Below are 23,676 nucleotides of genomic sequence, written 5' to 3'. Positions count from 1 at the left end.
GGATTTCATCGGTTGAAAATGGTTAAGAAGTACAAATAGTGACACAGATTTGCAGATTGAAAGTTGATGTTGAGGTTATAAAGGGAAGAAGTTCAAGTGAGGCGAAGTGGTATTTCAATAGCTTGTTCCTCATTCATGAGAAATTGATCATCAACTTTCAAATTTTGCATTTTTGTGTCACCTTTTTGTTCTTCTTGGTCATTTTCTTGCATGACCTCTTTTTGAGAAACTTCAATAGCTTGTTCCTCATTCATAAGAAATTGATCATCATCTTTGTGAATTTCGATTTCTTTCTATTGTTCTTAACTCATAAAAAATGATCATCCACAAATCTTTGTGGATTTCATTAGTTGAAATCTTTCAATGATTTCATTCATCACCATAAAAAATTAGATCAAGCGCATTGAATATATATATATATCCATCACTTTGTAATTAGCTAGCTAAAGGGTCAAGGATTTAAGAATAAAATATCAATTTAAGAATAAAAAATCAAACTTTTCCAACAAATAAAGGCTAATAAAATATTGATTTGAAAGTTTAGTGGTGTTTTTGCAAGGTTTTCTTTTATGCTCTCTCCAGATAAAAAAGAGTGTCCACTTAATATTTTTTTTTTTTTGAGTCAAAAAAGTCTTTCACTTATCAAATTAAGAAATAATTTATAGCATTTTTTTTAGAGTAAAAATGAGTGTGCACTTATCAAATCAAGAAAAAATTTATCTTATTTTTTTTTTTAAAATTTGCCCCTATTAAGTGTCACGTGATCAAATCTCAATACCTATTTAATTAAGGGCAGTATAGTTAAATTATTTCTTTTTATCTAGAAGTTAATATTTTCTTAAAAGATGTGCAAATGACTAAATGAACACTCTTTTTGACTTGGAAGAAGTAATTAATAAAACAATCAAACCAAATGATTCGAAGACAAAAATGGAAGAAGTGGTTTTGCTATTTGTTTGAGCCAAACAATGGGCTGATTCAAAATCCATGTCCTTTTCTTGAAATAAAACAAAACCCTAGAAAATAACGCTCCCCTTTATTACGGAAAGGGGGGAAAATAAACTAAAAAAAATTACATATAAAAAGGAACAAACGTGGTTCAATCGAACTGTTCATCTACCTCGGCTAACACAAACCCTCACTGTCACAAATTACGAGAAAATTTTCTGTTTTGATTTTCAGAAATAATCCAACTTCATAGTATGCTTCAAGTGTTCCAAATTGCTCCAACGCCTTTGGTCTGATTATAACAGTACAGGTGCAGATATTTTGATCTTTTATTGCCCTATTTACTGATAGTAGAGATAATTGGTAGTATATTTTACCCTACTGCAACTACATTGTACTTACTTTGGGTAACTTGGCAGAGTGCTTCATTTGCCCATTCTACTAGATTAGTTAAAGCTATAAACATAGATTTCTTTGTTACTCCCTCCGTCCCAATTAATGTGATACTTTTCGCTTTTCGAGACTCAAGTTGACTAAATTTTGAAGCTAAATTGGAATTTTACTCAATATTTTAAGATTAAAATTTATATATTTGAAACCTAAAATGTTGGTTAAAGTTCATGCAGTTTGAATCTCGCGAAGCGAAAAATATCACATCAACTGGGATAGAGGGAGTATCAAAATTTGGCACTTGCTTAGAACTAAGAATTGGTTAAGCCACCAGGGGTTGTCAATCTAAAGATTAGTATTGAATTGGATCAGGTGTGAAGTCATACCTTGTGTATCTTGGATGGAATATACAAAAGGCATATGTATTTTTTAAAGTTGCCGAATGTTGAGATGGATGTGTGGGCACACCAGGAGTGACAGGATTAGGAATGAGGCTATCCGAGACAAGGTGGGAGTGACCTCGGTGGAAGACAAGATGCGGGAAGCGAGACTGAGATGGTTTGGACATGTGAAGAGGAGAAATACAGATGCCCTAGTGCGGAGGTGTAAGAGGTTGGCCATGGATGGTTTCAAAAGAGGTAGGGGTAGGCCGAAGAAGTATTGGGAAGAGGTGATTAGACAAGACATGGCGCAATTACAGCTTATCGAGGACATGACCTTAGATAAGAGGGTTTGGAGGACTCAGATTAGGGTAGAAGGCTAGTAGATAGTATCGTTTATCCTTTCATATTAGTAGTCGCATTATCGCGATATAAGTTCTTGTGCTTTTATTTCTGCTACTATCTGTTATTTTTTGTACTTTGATTATCTTATTTTATCTGTGATATCTTTGTCCCTTTCTGTTGCTTCATCATGGCTTAGTCGCTTTCGTTAATTTCATTTCCATATCACTTTGAATTTTTTGGCCTTATCTAACCTCTTTTTATGCTTTCTATTGAGCCGAGAGTCTTTTGAAAACAACCGTCCTATCTTGGTAGGGGTAAGGTCTGCGTACACTCTACCCTCCCCAGACCCCACGTTGTGGGATTTCACTGGGTTGTTGTTGTATATGTATTTTTTAGAGATAGTTTCGGAGAACTCCCCTGAAGTTTTACACTATATCACTAACATAATATTACACTTACTTCCCTTATTTTAATTTAAGTGTAACAATTGCTTTAAACTATTAATCAACAAAATACCCATTGTGATCCCCTTGTATTAATATGGATTTGTCGGTATGGTCTTTATTCAAATCAATGTCATAATTCTAAATTTTATTATGCTCTTGAACTGTATGAGATTTGTCGATATTTTTAAATGTCTAAAGGCAAGTTAAACTACATAAAATTAGCGATTAGTAGATTGCTTTCTGTCTTTTCTAGTTTGAACCAAAGAAAATTTGTTGATGTCGTTTTAACTCTTTAGCATTAGTCAATGGCTGATGTTTGTTGCAATTTGCAACAACTAGAAAAGTCTCAATTGATAAATGATAAGCCTTTAATTTATTGCTCTCCAATCGGCAAATCCTATCACAATCCCAAAATGGTACTCCCTTCATCCCAATTTATGTGGCCCCATTTGACTTGACACAAAGTTTAAGAAAGAAGGAAAGACTTTTGAAATTTGTAGTCTAAAACAAACCTTGGACATTTGTGTGGCTATAAATCATTTCATTAAGGGTAAAAGAGGAATTTTAAAGTTAAGTTGTTTGTAGTTATAGATAGGGAAATTCTCTTTGAGACAAAAGGAAAGTGTGCCACATAAATTGGGACAGAGAGAGTACTATTCATTAAACTCTTCCATTAGTTTAACTTTTATGTGCATCAATCTATCCTCTCTCTGTTGCTTAATGTTGTTGATTTTTGTTTATTAGGCTATGTGCTTGTCTTCTTTTACTTCTTGGTTCTGCTGCTTATTTTGATGGGTTCTGGTAGAGGTCATAAAGGAAAAACGTAGAAGTTGTATGCAATATGAAGGAGGGTGAATTTGAACAATTTCTCAACGGGAGCTAATTGAAGTTGATGAGAAAAAACTGCAAAGGAAAAAGAATGATAGGCTATTTTCTTTTTCATATTTTCATTGTCAAAAAAAAAAAAAGAAAAAAAAAAAGAAGGATAGGCTAGGTTTTAGTTTTCTTCTCTTCTAAAGAAATTCAATTATTAGTTAATTAAAAGAATACAGAAAAAGACAAATTGGTCATATTTTAATTATTTTGCATTAGCAATGATTAAGTTAGATAACCGTTAGAAAGAAGTCAAAAAGGGCGGTGAACGTAATATTGTAAACCTCCGGGAGAGTGGTGTTATAAACTCAATCCTGGAAGGAGGTCTATGAAATTATCCTTATTTTTTATGGAATAATCTAATTATAGGTCTCAAGTGAATTCCATATAGGTCGGTTGTAAGGGAGCACAATATTATGTGATTGTAATGTATGCATTATGTGAATTTAGTGTTATTGAGCATACAATTGCCGATATTACTTAAAGGAAATCTTGAAAGTAACACCATAAATGAGATGTCAAAAATGGAAGTAATTAGTTCAACAACTTCAATAAAGCTAATCAAGGTTAAAAAATAGCAATAAATGTAACTAATTAGAGGTGTAAAATCATCTTATAAGGTTTTATTGAGTTAGAGTTGTAGAGATTTTTTCTTTGAATTACATTAGGACAAAATGTACGCGTAAATGAAAAATAAAACTAGCCATTTGGCATGTTTAATTCTCATTCATAGTATAAAATTAACTTTATATATCTAAATAGATTAAAAGCACTGATATTTTTCATTTGTCTTTAGATACAGTTCGACATTCTTACTTTCCAATTGCAGTGAAATAAATAAGAAATTTTTTGTTGGGATTCATGGTAATCTCGTAATAGATTCACATAATATGAAAACACTAAATAAACGTGACAATCAAACTCATAATATGAAAGCATTAAATGAAGGGGACAATACACGTGACAAATGGACCTGCACACCCGCTATAAATTCCACAGGTATTCCTCTCAAAATTGCTCAGGCTTATTCAGCCAAAACATCTTATTTTCTTCATTATTTATTTGCTTTTGCAATGGAAAGAAGGAGGGGCAACGGTAGGCAAAAGATTGAAATGAAGTTGATTGAGTCTGAGAAAGCACGCATTGTTTCTTTCTCGAAAAGGAAAAAGAGCTTGTTCAAGAAAGCGAATGAGCTTTCAACTCGGACAGGTGCAAATGTTGGTGTGCTGCTCATTTCACCGAGTGGAAAACCATATTCCTATGTCTCCACAAGTATAGAGAACATAATTGAAAACTTTCTTGAATTGAAACTAAACGATCGCCAACGCGATCATGCTCATCAAGTTGAGTTACTCAAGTTTGATTTAAATGTTGTACCTGAGCCGGATGAGGAGGAGAGTTCTTGAACTCATTAATTCTGATTTTTCCTTTATTTCATCTTTAGTGTTTAATTATGCTTTATGCCGTCTAGATTGGTAAATCAATTGGGACTTTTTATTGAACTAGTGAACGATGTAAAAGTGATGTATGGAAATACCCTCATGCACTCAGCAGTGTTCTTTCGTGGTTCCATCTCCAACGAGGTTGGTGTATTTACATTTCACACCAAGGGCTAGCTTTTTGTGAGATGGTGGAATCTCTATAATAAGAGTTTATCTAATATCTATTGATGGTTAGTATGATTTTTAGCAAAATAGAATGTGGAAGAAGAATACGTGTATTAGAAATGTTGGTGTTAACTATTTAAAGACAAAAATGCTCCTTTAAAGTAAGTACGTCATATGTAACAATCTCTACATCATTATTAACCTCATAACAATCCCTTCATTATTAATTATCTCACAAACAATCCATGCATTCCAATCTCTCCATAACTAATATCTCTACTGTAGTGGAAGTTGTGGTTGCAATAATGTATGACGCTACTGGTTAGCTAGGGGTGGCAAATTGGTAGTTTGGATTGAACTTGGCCGGTCAAATAAGGCTGAACCGGTAAATGAGTCATTGTCCAACTCAACCCAAAAATTAGTTGGATTGAGATGGGTTGGGTCAAAATAGGCTAAACAATAGGTCATAACGCAACCCCTCCAACTCTTACCAAGATCGAAGATATATGTTTTCTTCAATTTTTATAATTACCAAGCAAAACTAATAATACTTCTTTTCCTTCTTTATTATAGCTATATTATAACGTATCAAACAAAAAAAGTTATATTTTTAAATATTTGATAGTTTCTCATAGGTCAATTGAGGCTACATACTTAAACCTAAATCAATCTCACTTTTAAATGGACTGAATTTGGGTAGGTCAAGATGGGCTGAGTAAATAAATATGCTGGTCATTAACTTACCCAAACTTGGACGGGTTGGGCAGATCATATTTTCACGGGCTAGTTTTTTCACTCCTACCTAAAACATAAAGAGAAACTGTTTAATTGGATTAACATGAGCCGTTCATCTTTGGTCTTTTGGTATGGTGGGGTATACTGACGGACCTACATTGAGGTTACTGGTGCCTGAGCAACCATTGTTATTTGCTATACACTATATTTTTATCTTCAAAAGTAGTAATAACATACAATAAATTTGATTCAGCACCCAACCTTAGAAAGTAGTTTTAGATTAAAGGCAGTTGGGCATCAGTCTTTCGACCCAGCATAAGTTATTGGTGATGGATTTGGAGATAAAAAGGGTGAAGAAGGGGAGGGTTGTGGATGACCGACCGAGGATTAGGTGGAGGAGTTTGACGTTGTCTAGTGCCACAAAATGGGGGAAAGTTGATGGCTATGGGAGCGTGGGATAGTAGGGGGGATACAAACGATATGTGGGATCGTGACGGCCGGTTACGCATTGAAACATTAAAGATGTGCTTCAGGGGTCTCGAAGGAGGTCGCCACGTCTTTGAGGCACCGAGGGGATCGGTGGTGGGATGGAGAAGTCCAAGGGAAGGTGGAAGCAAAGAAGCAGGCGTATGCGAAGTTGGTAGACAACAAGGATGATGAAGAGAAGCGGATGAACAGAGAAAAGTATAAGATGGCGAGAAAGGAGGCGCAGTTGGCGGTCTCGGTGGCAAAAACGGCAGCCTTCGAACGACTTTATGCAGAACTAGAGGATCGAGGTGGGGATAAGAAGTTGTTCAGGCTTGCCAAGGCGAGAGAGAGGAAGGCACGAGATTTGGATCAAGTGAAGTGCATCAAGGACGAGGATGGCAAAGTGTTGGAGAGGGAAGCGTTAGAAGGAGATGGCGGTCATGCTTTCGCCAAACTCTTGAACGAAGAGGGGCGAGAGACATTGTGTTGGGAGATTTGGAGTACTTTCAGATGGCGTCGTGACTTTGGATATTGTAGGAGTATAAAGGTTGAAGAGGTTAAGGAGGTTGTTCGTGAGCGTGACAGGACTGGCGAGATCCGGGGGAATTTTGGAAAGAGTGCGGGCAGGGAGTGACTTGGAGTGCACGTTGGGTTGTTTAATGTCATTTTCAAGACGGCGGTGCGAAGAATGGAGGTGGAGTCTGATGATTCGCATGTATAAGAGCAAGGCGACATTAAAAGGCTAACGACAATTATAGAGGTATCGGGCTAAGTCTATTATGAAAGTGTGGGAAAGGGTGGTGGGGATGAGGGTGAGGCGAGGTGTGTCTTTCGAGAGACGATTCGGATTCATCTAGGGCGCTGCGACTACGAAGCCATTCGTATTGTAAGGAGATTGGTGGAGCAGTATAGGGAGCGGAAGAGGGACTTGCACATGGTATTCATCGACTTAGAAAAGGCTTATGACAAAGTGCCGAGAGAAGTTCTTTGGAGATGCTTGGAGGCTAAAGGTGTACTTGTGGTGTACATTAGAGCGATAAAGGACATGTATGATGGAGCCAAGACTAGTGTAAGAACAGTAGGAGGAGACTTGGAACAACTCTGGGTTACGTGGGGTTGCGCGAGGATCGGCCTCTTGCTTGGTTTTATTTGCCTTGGTGATGGATGGATTGACGCGACAAATACAAGGTAAGGTGCTTTGGTGTATGTTGTTCGCGGATGACATAGTCTTGATTGACGAAACTCGAAGTGGAGTTAACGCTAAGCTGGAGGATTGGAGACAGACGTTGGAGTCTAAAGGATTTAAGTTGAGTAGGACCAAGACAAAGTACTGGGAGTGCAAATTCAGTGGCAATACCATATGAGGCTGACGAGGAAGTGAGGCTTGGTACCCAGGCCATGTAGAAGAAAGGAAGTTTTAAGTATCTTGGGGCTATTATTCAGGGAGATGGGGAGATCGACGATGATGTTTCACATCGTATTGGTGCAGGATGGATGAAATGGAGACTCGCTTCTAGAGTGCTGTGTGACAAGAAAGTGCCACCAAACCTTAAAGGCAAGTTCTACAAAGTGGTGGTTAGGCCAGGCCCATTTGTACGGGCGGAATGTTGGCCGATCCAAGAACTCTCACGTTCAGAAGATGAAAGTCGCGGAAATGCGAATGCTGCGGTGGATGTGTGGGCACACTAGGAAGGATAGGATTAGGAATGAAAATATCCGGGGCAAGGTGGGAGTGGCATCGGTGGAAGACAAGATGCGGGAAGCGAGGTTGAGATGGTTTGGACATGTCAAGAGGGGAGACACAGATGCCCCAGTGCAGAGGCGTGAGAGGTTGGCTATGGACGGTTTCAGGAGAGGTAGAGGTAGGCCAAAGAAGTATTGGGGAGAGGTGGTTAGACAGGACATGGCGCAGTTTCAGCTTACCGAGGACATGGCCTTAGATTGGAAGTTGTGGAGAACTCAGATTAGGATAGAAGGTTAGGAGGTAGTCTCGCTTACTTCTTTCGTCCTAGTAGTTGTAGTTTGCTCATTCGTCTATTGCCATCTGATTTCTGCTTATATTGTTGGGTCTTGTACTTCGAGTATCTTATTTATTTATGGTAGCTACTGTTTATCATGACTCTCTCGCTTTTGTTGCTTCTCGTTTTCATATTGTTTTGTTATGCTTGTCCTTATCTGACCTTTTGTCTTGTTCTCTCTTGAGCCGGGGTCCTTCGGAAACAGCCTCCTCACCTTCAAGGTGAGGGTAAGGTCTGTGTACACTCTACCCTCCCCAGATCCCACATTGTGGGAATTTACTGGGTATGTTGTTGTTGTTGTTGCTGAGCATCCCCAACTCAATAATCCTGTGTCCGCGGCTGGTGGAGTATTTCACATTTGCCAAACTTACTTTTTGTGGTTATATTTTGGTAGAACTGGATGTTATTTTTGGTTTTGGCAGGCTTAGGAACCTATAAAGACAGAATGTTGGTTTTTCTATGGTTTTATTTGGAAAAGGAAAATTATTTGTCTAGCTGGTTCTCTTGTATGCACCTCTATTTTTGCGGCCTTCAGTTTACCTAAAGACCTGCATATGGTCCTTTCTATTTGCGCATTACTTTGGTCTGGCTTTGGAATCTAGTTACTCATTTATCTAACGTGCTCTATTACACTCATACAGTGCCACGTGTCTATCAACTCAATCTTAATGATCAATAAGGAACCAAAAGTTAAAACAATACTTCAATCTACAGCTTTAACTAAATCCATATGCAACATACTGGCTTTGGATATCACTTATTAAGGGAAAAAAAAAGAAGTTAGCTTTGGATATCTCAGTTCTCCTCTTTTAGATATTTGTATGATTTTGAGCCTACCACAATTTCAATCCTTATCTCTATGCTGATCCCCTAGCTGTTGGAATTAAACACTTCTTATTTAGGAAAGGTAACAGTGAAATTTATTAAACACTTTGTAGCGTCACATTAGTGTTATAGGGAATGTCACACTAAAGTGTTATAGAGGAAGCGGACTGCTTTGGCCTTTGCTGTTTGTAAAATTAGAAGTTTTTGTCTAAAATTCATGGCTACTAATTAGTATTTCATATTTGTCACAGATGATTGTTATCGTTGTGGAGAAATGATCTTAGTGGAAAATTGTGTTATTATTTCTGAAGGCAACGAGGTCTCAGAGGCATCTAAAATGAGCAATTTAACTGGTGTAAAGACTGAAACCAATTTGCTAAATCAATCGGAAGTTGTTCTATGTCAAGATTTAAATGGAAGATTGGACAGGGATGGCTCTGCAGCTGTTTGTGATTATACTTGTCATAATGATGGACACTCAGGGGAGGTGTCACAACTTTCTGCAAGAGACTCAGATGGGATCTCCGGTTTGAATGCTGATCCAGCTGCTATAACTGTGAGGGAGCTGCTATTAGTTCATTTTGTATATTCATTGATTTTGAAGGTGTGCATCTGATGATTGCTTACAGTAACTTTGTTGTCAACTTCAGAAAAGTGCTAAGCGCGAAAATGATATGACCTTGGAGGATATGTACAATGCTCGGTACAATTTTGACGAGGAGGATGATGACAGTGACTGGGAACCATCAGAAAAGCAAATAGAAGTTCTGAAGTGGTTCTGTGTCAATTGTACAATGGTTAATGTCGAGGATGTTGGCAATTGTGAAGTAAGTTGTTTATCTTTTTGGCTATTCTCTTTGTGTTCGCCAGTCTCCTATTTTCTAATCTAAATAATTCTGAAGTTTTCACTTACTTTTGACATTCGATATTCCGTGGTTTATTTCTGGAATACTGCCTATGCAGATATGTGGAGAACATAGAGAATCTGGGATACTCAGGCATGGATTTTTTGCATCTCCATATCTGCCTGTAGAGGATGTCAACCAAGAGGAGTTGCCTGTAACTGAAAATTCTGAAGGTTGACAGTAATTTTTATTATAACAGGAGATAATATTTGGGCTTTTGATTGATTAAAGAATGACTTTCTCGTGCTATGAATTGTATCATGTATAATTGAAGTTTTATCCCATCATATGAAATATGCCCATAGGAAAGGAATTGGCAACTGTTCTAGAATAGTCACAAGGAATCTAGCTGTGGATGACAATGAATCGATCATGTTAGCTGTGACATTAGTTTACTGGTGGAAAGAATAACGTTTGGAAGTTGAAATCCATTATGTATCTGCTATCTTATGGTTGAGCCCTCACCTTTTGTTTTGTCTCCTGCCCAATGGAGTACCCCTGTTTCTTGGTTCCATTTGGTTTACCCTGTTTCCAGATAGATTCATGGCAGCAAAAAAAGGTCAAAAATCTGGAAATGTAGAATAGAAGTCCAAAATGTAGCTTATATATTTATAACCTCCTATTCTGGAGTTTCGAATTGCTCCTAGAATAATGTAGTTGGTTCGCCCAAGTATATTTAAGTTTGGTATTCCCAATATATCTGATGACCCAGTAATTACGTTGTTACACTAGCTTAGTGCTAATATTTATAAAATTTCTTATGTACCAATCAAAAACTTCCCCAGACCCACTTGTAGCACTATACTGCGTATGTTGTTGTTATACCAGTCAAAAAACTTCATATATTTGCTGACCTAAAGTAGATATGTATCTAACATTTGAAAAATATATAGTCATGAGGTAGCGAAAGCCAAGGTTCATTGATAGTGAATTAAGGGAGTGTGAATTGTGAAGGTAACCAGTAAAATTTTTAGCACATCTAGAAATCTATTAGAAAGTAGAAGTTCTGAATCAAATCTTTGGCCTTCGGGTGGTTGAAAGACCTGAAGACTCGATTGCTGTCTCTTCGAGTTCAGTGGTAAACAGATGACATTTTATTTGTGATATTTTATCATTTTGATCTAGCAAATGTTATGAATTAGAAGTAATCCATGATCAGAGGGCTCTGAGTGAAGAGGAAATCCTAGCAAAAACTTCCTTGCTGTTAGAATTTGAGGAAATTGCTAAATATGAAGAGGTGGCTTGGAGACAAAGATCAAGGGCTTTGTGGTTGAAGGAGGGGGACAAGAACACTAAGTTCTTTCATAAAACTGCTAATTCACATAGAAGGTTTAATAACATTGATGAGTTGAATGTTGATGGAGTGACTATCAAGAATCCTGAAGAGATAAAGAAGGAAATTGTCGACTTCTATCAGAATTTCTATACAGAAACTGAATCATGGAGACCAACTGGTGGTATTAGAGAAGGCCTCCGAATTTCAGAAGAAGACAATCAGATGCTACAAGGGGAGTTTGAAAAGCAGGAAATATGGAATTGTGTTAAGTTATGTGCTGGAGACAAAGCTCCTGGACCTGATGGATATACCATGGCCTTTTTTATTCATTGCTGGGAAGTGGTAGGGAAGGAGGTGATTGTTGCAGTCAAGAATTTCCATGACAGATGTTTCTTTGAGAAAAGTTTCAATGCCACGTATGTGGCTTTGATCCCAAAGAAGGTGGGAGCCAGAGAATTGACAGATTTCAGACCTATTAGCCTCATAAGTAGCATTTACAAAATCATTTTCAAAGTGCTGACTGAAAGACTTAAGAAGGTCATGCACAAATTAGTGGATAATCATCAAATGGCTTTCATCAAAGGTAGACAGATTATGGATGCTATCCTTATAGCAAATGAATGTGTGGATTCAAGAATGAAGACCAGTGTTCCAGGTGTCCTATGTAAATTGGATATTCAGAAAGCATATGACCATCTCAACTGGAGTTTCCTTCTGAAAACACTGGCTAAAAGAAGTTTTGGGGCAAGATGGATCAGGTGGATAAAATTTTGCATCACTTCAGTGAAATTTTCTATCCTCATCAATGGTTCTCCCACAGGTTTCTTCCCTTCTTAGAGAGGTTTAAGACAGGGTGATCCTTTGTCTCCTTTCCTGTTTATCATTGCTATGGAAGGCTTAAATGACATGCTAAGAACTGCTCAAGTTAATTTGTGGATTAAGGGTTTCAAAGTCTCAAACAGAGTGGGACAGATATGGAGATCACACATCTTCAATATGCTGATGAGACGCTGATTTTTTGTGATGCTGATAGGGAGAAACTAAAGATACTGAGAGTGATCTTTATCCTGTTTGAAGCAGTCTGAGGTTTACACATTAACTGGAATAAAAGTTTCTTATATCCTGTTAATGAGGTAACCAATCTCTCCTCTTTGATTGAGATTTTGGGGGGAAGAACTGGGAATTGCCAACAGTCTATTTAGGCATGCCCCTTGGAGCTTAAAGTAGATCCATAGGTATTTGGAATGGGGTGGTGGAAAAATGCGAAAAAAGACTAGTGAACTGGAAGAATCAATATTTATCCTTGGGAGGGAGACTGACACTGATCAATAGTGTTTTTGATGCTATGCCTACATACATGATGTCCCTTTTACCCATTCCTAAGAGTGTTATTGAGAGGTTGGATGTCTTGAGAAGGAACTTCCTTTGGCAGGTGAACACTGACACTAGGAAGTTTCATTTGGTTAAATGGGAGGCAATAATAGGGAGTAAAAAGGAAGGAGGATTGGGGATTAGGAATCTAAAAGCACAGAATCAAAGCCTCATGATGAAATGGCTTTGGAGATTTGCCTCCAATGAACAATCCTTGTGGAAAGAGGTTATAAATTTGAAATATGAAAGGGAAAACAACTGGACAACTGAGTTTGTGACAAGTACTTATGGAGTTAGTCTTTGGAGAGCAATCAGGAATCTTTGGCCTAAACTCAAGGAAAATTGCAGTTTAAAGATTGGAAATGGCATGAAGATATCCTTTTGGGAAGACAACTGGATAGGACAAGGTACCTTAAAATTTTTATTCCCAGATATTTACATTCCCAATCAGCAACAAAGTGCTACAGTGGCAGAGGTATGGTCAAATCAGGGGTGGAATTTGAGTTTTAGATGACTCCTAAATGTCTGGGAGATCCAGAGTTTAGCAGATTTCTACAAGACCTTGGAGCTATATAAAGGTCCTGCAGATGTTGAAGATTGCCTATTCCGGCGGAATCACAACCAAGTCAAGTTTTCAATTAGGGAGGCCTATAAGACGCTCAATATATTCAGGTACCAGATTGATCGCTGGCCCTGGAAACTGATATGGAAGACAAAAGTCCCTTACAAATTGTCATGCTTTGTCTGGTTGCTAGCTAAGCAGGCAGTTCTGACCCAGGAGAATATCATGAAAAGGGGTATCCACCTTTGTCCTAGATGCTTCTTTTGTGAAGAGGAGGCAGAAAATGTTTGTCACCTCTTCATTCACTGCAGGGTTAGTTGCCAATTATGGAGATTATTTATCAATATGAAAGGGTTATCTCGGATTATGCCAGGGAGAATTGTCCAAGTTCTAGAGTTGTGAAATAGCTATGGCAGTTTCTCTAGCCACAAAGAGAGATGGAGAATTATACCAGCTTGCATCTGGTGGACTATTTGGAAAGAAAGGAATCTCAGGTGTTTTGAAAACAACTGTAATTCTATTAAGAAGATGAAGATGAACTGCTTAGCTTTATTCTATTTTTGGTGTAAACAGGAGTATATGGAAGATCTAGAATCATTCTTAGATGTCTTAGGTTCTATATAAGTTTTTGTTATAGGATTGAAGATCTTCTTCATACTCTTTGTAACTAGGGAGTTCTGTCAGTTTTTGGATATAAATACAAGTGTTACCTTATCACAAAAAAAAAAAAAAAAAGTTTGGTGGATGAACTTTCATAGGTTATTTAATTGGATTGGTAGTTACTGCTTTTTATCGTATTTATCTGTGGTAGCTACTGCCTTTTTTTTCCAGCATGCTTTATCATGACCTTTTCGCTCTCGTTATCTTCATTTTCATACTTCCAGAAATGCAAGGTAAGGTTGCGTACAATAGATCCTTGTGGTCCGGCCCTTCCCCGGACCCCGCGCATAGCGGGAGCTTAGTGCACCGAGCTACCCTTTTATCTTCATTTTCATACTGCTTTGATTTGCTCGTCTTTGTCTAACCCTTTTGTCAAACTTTCTCTTGAGCCGAGGGTCTTTCGGAAATAGCCTCTCTACCTTCTGAGATAGAGGTAAGGTCTGTGTACACTTTACCCTCCCGAGACCCCATGTTGTGGGATTTCACTGGGTATGTTGTTGTAAAGTAAGGTCCCTAGGAATGTGAGCAGACATACCACTTCTAATTGTCTCTTACTCGTAAAACTCATTCTTGTTTCTTTTCCAATGGTGCACGTATCTCTTATTACCAGTTTGTACTATGTTTCTTTGTGTATTGCGCGATATGGTTTATGCTCTTTCTCTTTTCATTTGTTTTGGCATAACTAGTATATTGATTCTTCTTCTGCTGTAGATTTGTGCAAGCAAAGTTCTTTATCATCCTTCACTGCTGTAGGGTTCGATGAGAGGATGTTGCTTCATGCAGAAGTATGGTGCTTCTTCAATTTATGATCTTCTGGGTTAATCTTTTATTGATTGTCCTTATGCCTTTTCTAGTCCTAGAGATGAGTAAAAGAGAAAAAGAATTGGATTATTGTTTTTGCATTTTGTTTTGGATATTAGTTATTGAATACCAGTTTCCTGTTATTGATAAAGGTTTAATTTATGGGTTATTTTTTGATTGAAAAGGTTGTAATGAAGTCTCATCCACATCCTGAGAGACCAGACCGCCTTCGAGCCATTGCAGCTAGCCTTGCTACAGCAGGTTTTCTTCAATTCTCTTTATCTCCAGGCCTTAGACAACATTACTGTGGTATAGCCTAGTATTGTCATATGGGCATCCACACTTCATGTGAAGTTGTAGAAATTTTAAGTGTTTTATACTGTCTAAAATCTATGATATCAATTTGTTGAAAAATGATTGTCTAGTCTTTTGTCGTTTCTTGATATGTTAAGGTATATTCCCCGGGAAGTGCTATCCCATTCCTGCAAGAGAAATTACAAGGGAAGAACTCCAGATGGTGAGATGCTCTTAAATTCTAGTTGTTTAGTGGATAATTAGGTCTGCTATATGCTGTATACAGCATTACTTGAAATTCTGTATTATTGTGCCCTCTGAGACCAGTAGGTATTGCAGTCAGTGATGCTAGACTTTTGCTCGCATATTTTATCAAAATTTCTGGATGCTTCTATTTTGAGGTGACTAGGTTATTGCTTTTTCAATTTAAAAGGTTGGTTAAGTGCCATATCTACCTTTAAGTGAAGAAAAGCCAAGACATCCATGGTAAAATTATGGTTTATTTGATCATTAGGGACTCCTAAAACACAAGTTTTCTTCGACGGTGAGACCCAACTATATTTAGTAGTATTATATACGAAAAACAGAGGAGGTTATATCCTTTACTTCTAGAAAAAAAATTAGATTTCTCATGTATTAATTATTATATTTGGATCTTTTAGGTCCACTCCGTGGAGAATGTTGAAGCCGTTGATATCACTAGGCGTATGCTTGCCAGGTTTGAGAATATTGATTATTTACTTTCCACTTTTTTTTTTTTTTTTTTTTGATCAGGTATCATTTGCTTTTCATTCTTATTGGTTTTTGTTTTAAGGTAATTATTGTACTGGAAGTAGTCGAAGTACCCTCATGTAATAGACAAGCATATAAGTTAAGTATTTATCTTGATCAAGAGCTTTTTAAAATGGCAGTTATTTTACACCTGATACATATGCAAATGAACATTCAGCATGTGCTGCAAGGCTTGCAGCAGGTTTATGTGCTGACCTTGCTTCGGCAATTTACTCTGGACGTGTCAAAAATGGTTTTGCTCTGGTAATAATTTGCATTTAAATTAAGCACTCTCCATATAAGAAGGAAAACCACCCTGATATTTTCTTTGTAACAAATGAGTCAGGTTCGTCCTCCTGGCCACCACGCTGGTGTGAAACAGGCCATGGGCTTCTGCCTCCACAACAATGCAGCAATTGCTGCATCAGCAGCTGAGGCTGCTGGTGCGAAGAAAGTGTTAATAGTCGATTGGGTAATGTTTTTCCTCGATTGCATGAGCTTTCTGTTATCATGGGATATTCTCTTTTTTTTTTTTTTTTTGAGAATGGTAACAGGATATCATGGGATATTTAAGACATGTATTACACAAGAAATGCAAAAGTTGTAAACTAATTAGTAATTCCCGTTCTCATGTCTTGCAGGATGTTCATCATGGGAATGGCACACAGGAAATATTTGAGAGAAGCAAATCGGTAAGCAATGAATTGCTAAACTGAGTGTTGCATTATGATCAATCATTGTGCAGAACACTGAAATGGATCTTCGTATTATAAAGGAACTCCTGGTTTTGCGTTTTGGCCCGTGTCATGTTTATTTTCAGATTTAGGATATGTTTATGTTGCAGTATTTAGCCTTAGAGTTAAACAAACTCTACTGGAGATCCTCTTTTTTTTTTTTGTCCTTTGATGCCGTCGTTGTCCCAGTTTATGTACATATTTTATAAGAAAAATAGGTTAAGAATTTTATATCTTTATATTTTTAATGAGAGCAGTAATCAGAGTACTATTGGAAATCCTGTAAAGTTAAATTATACGTAGAACATATATATCATGGTCTATATTAGAATTAGTATGAATTTACTTGGGAAAGTTGTATTTCCAAACATTTTGAGACATCCTAAAATGAGATTGTTTATCACACTACTTGCAAATTTGTTATTTATAACTGAACGCTGTGGTTCTATTATGGAGCAGGTTTTGTATATATCATTGCACAGACATGAGGATGGACGATTCTATCCTGGTACAGGAGCTGCTGATGAGGTACTCATTTATCATCTATATAACCCTTAATAGTGGTTTGGTAGGCTGAGATTAAATTCATTTTTGGCTCTTTCTGTTAAGGGCGCCCATAAATCACGATTGTCATGTGTTTCATTGTGAAGTCAAAATTCATTGGAGATGCATTTAGATGTCATAGTTTGTATTCCTTTTTCACAGGTCGGTTCTATGGGTGCAGAAGGATACTGTGTGAATATTCCTTGGAGTCGTGGAGGAGTGGGTGACAAGGATTACATTTTTGCATTTGAGCAAGTCGTGCTTCCTATAGGTAGGTATTATATTTCTCCATGAAGTAACAAAGCTTACTAAAACGAAACTATGAAATAAACTAGTGGAAAATCAATGAATTTGTGCAGGACGTCTTTAGTGATTAAGTGGTAAACGAAAGCGGTGATTAAGTGAAGTGCTGTGCTCCCAAACAAATAAACTAGTTAGCCCCTGATTGCAGAGGAATTTGGTCATGCTGTTTTCCCTTTTCTATAGTTTACGACTGGGATTCCAAAAGCGAAGTCCTTACTTGCAGAAAAGTGACTCCATGAAAAATCAATGAATTTGTGCAGGACGTCTTTAGTTTACTTTTGTTTTAAAATAAAAAAATTGGTACTTATTGATAAATGGAACCCCTTGCACATTTTTCATTACACTTGGGTACTGATGTAATATGTGCCTTGTGAGCTCGTCTCAACGTATTTTATGTTGTGAGGTTTCATCGCGAATTTACTAGGTTTATATTGGTTGTCAACATATTGCAACCTTCCGCTTTTATTTGGGTTTGAGACCGGAACTGTGAGCAAGCTCACTCAGGCAGGAGGATGAATAAGATAGATTCTGTGACGAATGTTACATGAAAATGGCACCACTATGCATTTTCTCACCTAATATGGAAAAAGAGAAACATAAAATATTTTGAAGGTTTGGAAGGACGAAATCCCCAGACCCCACTTGTGGGATTACACTGGGTATGTTGTTGTTGTTGGAAGGACTAAATCATGTGATGCAGAACTCACTTTTATTTCACTGATACTTTGGTGTAAAGAGGAAATACCATGTTGCATTCGTGGTGAGATTTTGGTGCACCTTTCTATTTCAAGCACCATCTTGGTTTATATCAGTAAAATTATTTATCAAATTCTTGACCTTCTGTTTTGTTCATCAAATTCTTTGTTATATTGTTCAACTGCGCTATGCTTTATGCATGTAAAAAAAATTTAGTGGTTGATTATTCTTAGCTCACCTTGATTGTTTGTGTTTATGAACTTATTTAGTTCTCTTTAGAAAGAAGAAAAAAACACAAAAAAAGAAGTGAACTCATCAACTTCTCTGTTTCCACCTTTTGTGCAGCTTTGGACTTCAATCCAGACTTTATTATCATTTCAGCAGGATTTGATGCTGCTAGGGGTGATCCCCTTGGATGCTGTGATGTAAGGATTTTTTTTAGTATCGACTAGTTTAATGATGTACTCGTTTCTTTCTCTTGTATGTTGCCTGTGCTACTTTGTGTTACGTTTGGGATCATCTTTGCAGGTAACTCCTGCTGGTTATGCATCAATGACTCAAATGTTGAGTGCATTGTCAGGTGGAAAATTGCTTGTTATTCTTGAGGGCGGGTCTGTGTCTTCTCTTTGCTCCTTTGTCTTGGCCATTAAATCACAAAGAACTGGAGGTTTATATGTTTGCTTGTGTTTGAATGGCTATGTTTTGCAGCTACAATCTTCGTTCAATCTCATCATCAGCTACAGCAGTGATTAAGGTAAAACTTACTTCAATTACACAGAGGGAGTGGATGGTTTGAGTAGAAAGAACTGATGAAAAGGGCATAAAGAACTAAAAAGAACTTCTTTCAGTGTCTCCAGTTAAAAATTACAGTTGGAAAAAAGGAAAAAGGACTTGCAGTGTCAGGAGTGTGTTTTTAACAATTGTGAGCATGGACAAATACACAGGAGATTTTGGATTCAAGTACAAAAAGCCAAGACAGAATTCTTTCCCCTCTAGTCCTTCCTCACTTCTATCATGATTATCACTACTGAGTCTAGCGTGATGAATCTTTCAACTGCTGCCACTTATGCATGCATATTGCAATGGGTAGGCTTCTAGGTCAGAACTAGGCGGCTTGATATTGTTGGTCTTCTTTTTAAGTTGCTTTGACCTATTTCTTGTTTCGTTTTTTCTAACAAATTGCTCTCTGCATGAAACATATTTGAAATCCTGGTTGAATAATGTAAGATTTACTTTCTTAGTTCTCAGTAGTCTTTTTGCTGTATGTATTTACAGCTTCTTGGTGCAATTAATGAAATTTCACTTGTCAAAAAGCAAAGTTTACTTGTTCCTCTACTAAGGGGATTATCCACCCAGTATCTTTTTCAGTAAATAAACCTATAAGTTATTAATACGACAAGAACAATCAGTTCTTTGGATAATGTTTCATAACTAGGAAACATGTCTCTTCGTGAAGTAAGCTTTTGTGGTATCAGTTTTACGGAAATTTAGATTACATCTTTTTTTTTTTGTTTTTTTGTTTTTTTGTAATGTTGCTTCTAACTAGAGTATTCAAGATCCTGAACATGGGTGATGCTGCATTCTTAGTATCAATGGTGGTGACATGGAAACTGTAGAACATTTTTGTTCCATAGCTTTATCCTTCAAACTGCTTCATAGTTTTATCTTTCAAACTGCTGGGCGTGCAGGAGTTTGATTGTTTTTTCTGATGTTGTCCTTTCTTTTCTAGGTATTGCTTGGTGAAAGTCCTGTGATTGACATAGACAATAATGTACCTACCAAAGCTGGATTGCGAAGTGTTTTGGATGTTCTAAAGATTCAGATGAACTTCTGGCCTACGCTGGAGACAAACTTCACCAAATTGCATTCGAAATGGGGATCCTATGCTTTACAGGACACAAGTGAGTTTCTTGAATTTTCTTTGGACGTTCCTATTTTATCTTCTGATTCTAGTTTGGACAATATTGCTTTATCCTCTCTTTTAACCTATGGAGTTTCTCAATTTGGTCTTTTCAATTCATGTCAACTATACAACTACTTTATAAATGTGCAACTAGTCAAAAGTTTCAGCGAAGTTTTGAGAAATATACAATGATTCTAAGAATCAGAAGCTGCACCATGACAATAGTGTACAAGAGGGTTTCATTTCAGCTTCAGCTTCACTGAAGTGGGTGCAAAAATCACCACACAGTGAAGTTGACTGACCACCTAACTTCAAAAACTTTTTGAACATTGAGGATGATGACAGAACAAAATCAACCCCAAATTGAGTTCCTTGGCACTTGGCAATAAAAAGATGATTCAGTGCTAGCTTCAGCTCTCTTGCCTTTTGCAAGTTAGCTGATAAATTTTCAATGCTTGGACAATATATCTGTAGAAAATTGATGCTCTGTTGTCTAGGGTGTGGAATAGGTCATTTCTTTTACTCATGAATTTGAGGACAGTTAGCTTCTTATAAAGAAATCTTTATATGCTTTATTCTGCAATGGTGTTGTTGAGAATTGGACTTCTGGTGTGTTGAACTATATCATTGCTGGCACTGAATGCAGGAAAACAGAGTAAAAAAAGACGCAGGACTGGTGTACCAGTATGGTGGAGATGGGGGCGAAAGAGTTTGTTGTATCACGTACTGTCCAAGCAATTGCGTGCAAGATCCTGTTGTAATTACTCTTGTAGATGTTGATTCGTAAAGTACAGGCATTATGTCCAGACTATGCTCCTGTTTTGTTAACTGGCCTTACTGTTTCTTGTTCTTGTTTTGTTTAGTCATTGTACCTCTATCTAAATCGTTCCCTGGACGTACTCGGATAGTAGTTGCATTTTGCAGTGTTCTCATCTTATTGTCTAGTTTTCTAATTCACCAACGTGAGTATACAGAACCTGCAGCAATCAAAGGAGTTGAAAAATGGGGAACTTGGCTTATCGATGAAAGGGTACTGCCGTTGCCGTTTGGGAATTGAAATTCAGAAATAAAATACAATGTCCAATTTTATGATGTTAACAGAGCTAATGGTGGAAAAAATCTATAGTAACGCCCTCCCCCCTCATAAAAAAGAACTCTCGGAGGTAACGCTGTTCTTCAACCTCTAAAAGGTTTTAAAAGTGGTAAATTATGGGGATTTGTATAATAATTATGTATTTTTAGTAGGCGTTTGGACATGCGGTTTTATGTCATGAGATGAAATTAGCGTTTGGACATGCAATTCATCTCATGATGACATCCCAAATCATCTAAAAAGGCGTGATTTGAGATTTTAAGTCATGATTTTAAAATTTTAAAATATAAAATTTGATCCATAAGTTTATATTTTATAAAAAAAGACTCATAAGTTGGTAGATATTTTTAACAATTATTTCCACCAATCATTTATCAACTTCATTGACTTCGTACCAACTGTTATTTATGGTCGTACCATGTGGGAGGATTATATTAAAGAGTAATTACATTATTATTCATGTTAATTTTTTTTTTTTTTTATTGAACTAAAGTTTGATCAATTAATGTTGTATTTTTTAGAAAGGCCCTCTAGTAAGAAGATATTAATTTTACGAAAAAGGGCCAAATATACCCCTGTACTATCGGAAAATGGCTAAATATATTCCTCGTTATACTTTGGGGCCAAATATACCCTTACCGTTATACTTTGGGGCTAAATATACCCCTCATCCGTTAAAGTTGTCCAAGGTGGACATCCGATCTTACGTGGCTGCCACACATTTGATGAGGTGGATGCCATGTGGCATGCCACGTCAACACCCCCTAACCCATTTTTACCCCTGCCCTCTATTTGTGCTTCCACCACTAAAAATTTTTCCCTTTCACCATCATTGCCACCATTACCGCTTCTTCAAGTTCCAAGCAGCATCACTAAGCAGATTTCAGCAATGTTTATGAACAATTTTCATATTTCAATTTACGATTAATATTTTTGTACAAAAAAAATAGACAGATTAAGAACATTACAAAGTACAGAGTAAATGCCTTTGCTCTTCGAATAATAAAAGTCTCAGTTGTATACGGATAATCTAGGATTTTCTTTAGCAGGTTCACAGGATTTAATCGAAAATGGTTGTGGATTCAATCAGTTTTGTTTCACTACTCAGCAGCAACAACAACAACCCATTCAACAGAATTTCCAAGAGCAAATTTTACACCAGAAAATCAATCAAAATTCTCGATTTGCGTGCATAATTTTCTTGCCTTGTAGACATCTTTCTTCATGCAAAGCTTGTGATTCTCTTTTCCCTCAATGCCCTGTCAGTGGAATAGCAAAAAAAAAGCTAGCATTGAAGCCTTGATTTGATCAGTAAAAAAGAATAACATTAGTAATTGGGTAGTTAAAATGGGTAGGGGTGTTGAGGTGGCATGCCACGTGGCATCCACCTCATCAAATGTGTGTGTGAGCCACGTAGGATCAGATGTCTATGTTGGACAACTTTAATTGATGAGGGGTATATTTAGCCAAAGATATAGTTGCAGTGATATTTTACCCAAAGTATATATGAGGGTATATTTGATCCTTTTCCGATAGTACAGGGGTATATTTGGCCCTTTTCCGTTAATTTTATTATGAACTATGACTTGCTCATTTGATAAGATTGTATAAGAATTGAGAAATTTATGATAGTTTTCACAACTAGATTTTTATGTCTATAAGAAAAAACACAACTTAAAAAATTTAAATTGCATGTCCGAACATGGCTTCAAATCATGTCCGAACGGCTCCTTCGTGAAATGAAACAACCTCCCTACCTTGAGGTAGGAGTAAGGTTTGTACAATCTACCCTCCTGAGACCCCACTATGAGGATTTCATTATATATGTTGTTGTTGCGGTGATATAAAATATTAAATTTTAAAAGAAATATGATATAAAAAGGTAGCACTTGTTGTTTATGTTATTATGTTTTTTGCATTTAGAAATTATGTTGTAACGGTCAAGAAAAAGTATATTCTAGAATTTCAACTTTCTCTTCTTTTTCTCCACATAAACTTCATTTGTTCTTTTCCTCACAACCACGTGCTACTGTTCCCTATTGGTGGATTTTGGGTTCAGGACACTTCCTCTCTTCGTCGCAGCTAAAGTCCACAAAACTAGAAGAAGACACCACAAAACACTTCCTAAATAATTTCTAATTATCTCTCTATTCTATTTTAGTTATTCATCTTTTTTAATATAGAAATACTTATAAAGTTCTTATCCTCTCCTTCCCGACTTACGTGACTGTCTTTTCTTTTTAGTTAGTCTATAAAAGAATGACATCTTTCTATATTTAATAATAATAATTTATTACCTCCGTTCACTTTTACTTGTCCAGTATTCTAAAAATAGATTTTCACTTTTATTTGTCAATTTTAGCATATCAAGAGAAGACAATTTATTTTTTCCTCTTTTACCCATAGCATTAATTACTCAATTTATTTTTTCCTCTTTTACCCATAGTATTAATACTCACTTCAAATCATTTTTCAAATCCAATAAAAATATACATCAATTAATATGGATGTATTGGTAAATTATGTGCTCCATTTATTATTTCTTAAACAACGTGAAATGTCCAAAGTGGATAAGTAAAATTGAATGGAGGGAGTACCTTCAGAATAATTATTTTCTTCTTAATGAGATAATTTATTGCCACACAATTATTTATGACTTATTTTAAATCATAAGTTTCAACAGTTTTCTTTATTTCATAAATTCCATACTTAGTGAAAATCCATCACAT

At 36.7% G+C, this 23,676-nt stretch overlaps 1 protein-coding gene across 3 annotated transcripts; it reads left to right on the top strand.

Moving 5' to 3' along the window:
* The first annotated feature begins 994 nt into the window (after positions 1–994).
* On the top strand, positions 995–20,791 carry LOC132055505 (histone deacetylase 15). Of its 3 annotated transcripts, none has more exons than XM_059447369.1 (18): positions 995–1,238; positions 9,268–9,591; positions 9,686–9,862; positions 9,999–10,113; positions 14,521–14,594; positions 14,796–14,871; positions 15,063–15,127; positions 15,567–15,622; positions 15,816–15,939; positions 16,022–16,147; positions 16,317–16,367; positions 16,869–16,937; positions 17,115–17,223; positions 18,297–18,376; positions 18,480–18,562; positions 18,660–18,705; positions 19,681–19,852; positions 20,501–20,791. In XM_059447369.1, the coding sequence occupies exons 1-18, from the start codon at positions 1,203–1,205 to the stop codon at positions 20,632–20,634; spliced, it is 1,917 nt and encodes a 638-aa protein (XP_059303352.1). In that variant the 5' UTR covers positions 995–1,202; the 3' UTR covers positions 20,635–20,791. The 3 variants fall into 3 exon arrangements, with proteins under 3 accessions (XP_059303352.1, XP_059303354.1, XP_059303353.1); XM_059447371.1 differs by having other exon boundaries at positions 996–1,258; positions 9,347–9,591; XM_059447370.1 differs by having other exon boundaries at positions 996–1,258; positions 9,287–9,591.
* The last annotated feature ends 2,885 nt before the right edge of the window (positions 20,792–23,676 follow it).

Source organism: Lycium ferocissimum, chromosome 5 (genome assembly GCF_029784015.1).
Source record: "Lycium ferocissimum isolate CSIRO_LF1 chromosome 5, AGI_CSIRO_Lferr_CH_V1, whole genome shotgun sequence".
Taxonomy (NCBI): Eukaryota; Viridiplantae; Streptophyta; class Magnoliopsida; order Solanales; family Solanaceae; genus Lycium; species Lycium ferocissimum.
The sequence above is the reverse complement of the archived record's forward strand: the minus strand, read 5'-3'. Positions and strand labels throughout refer to the sequence as shown.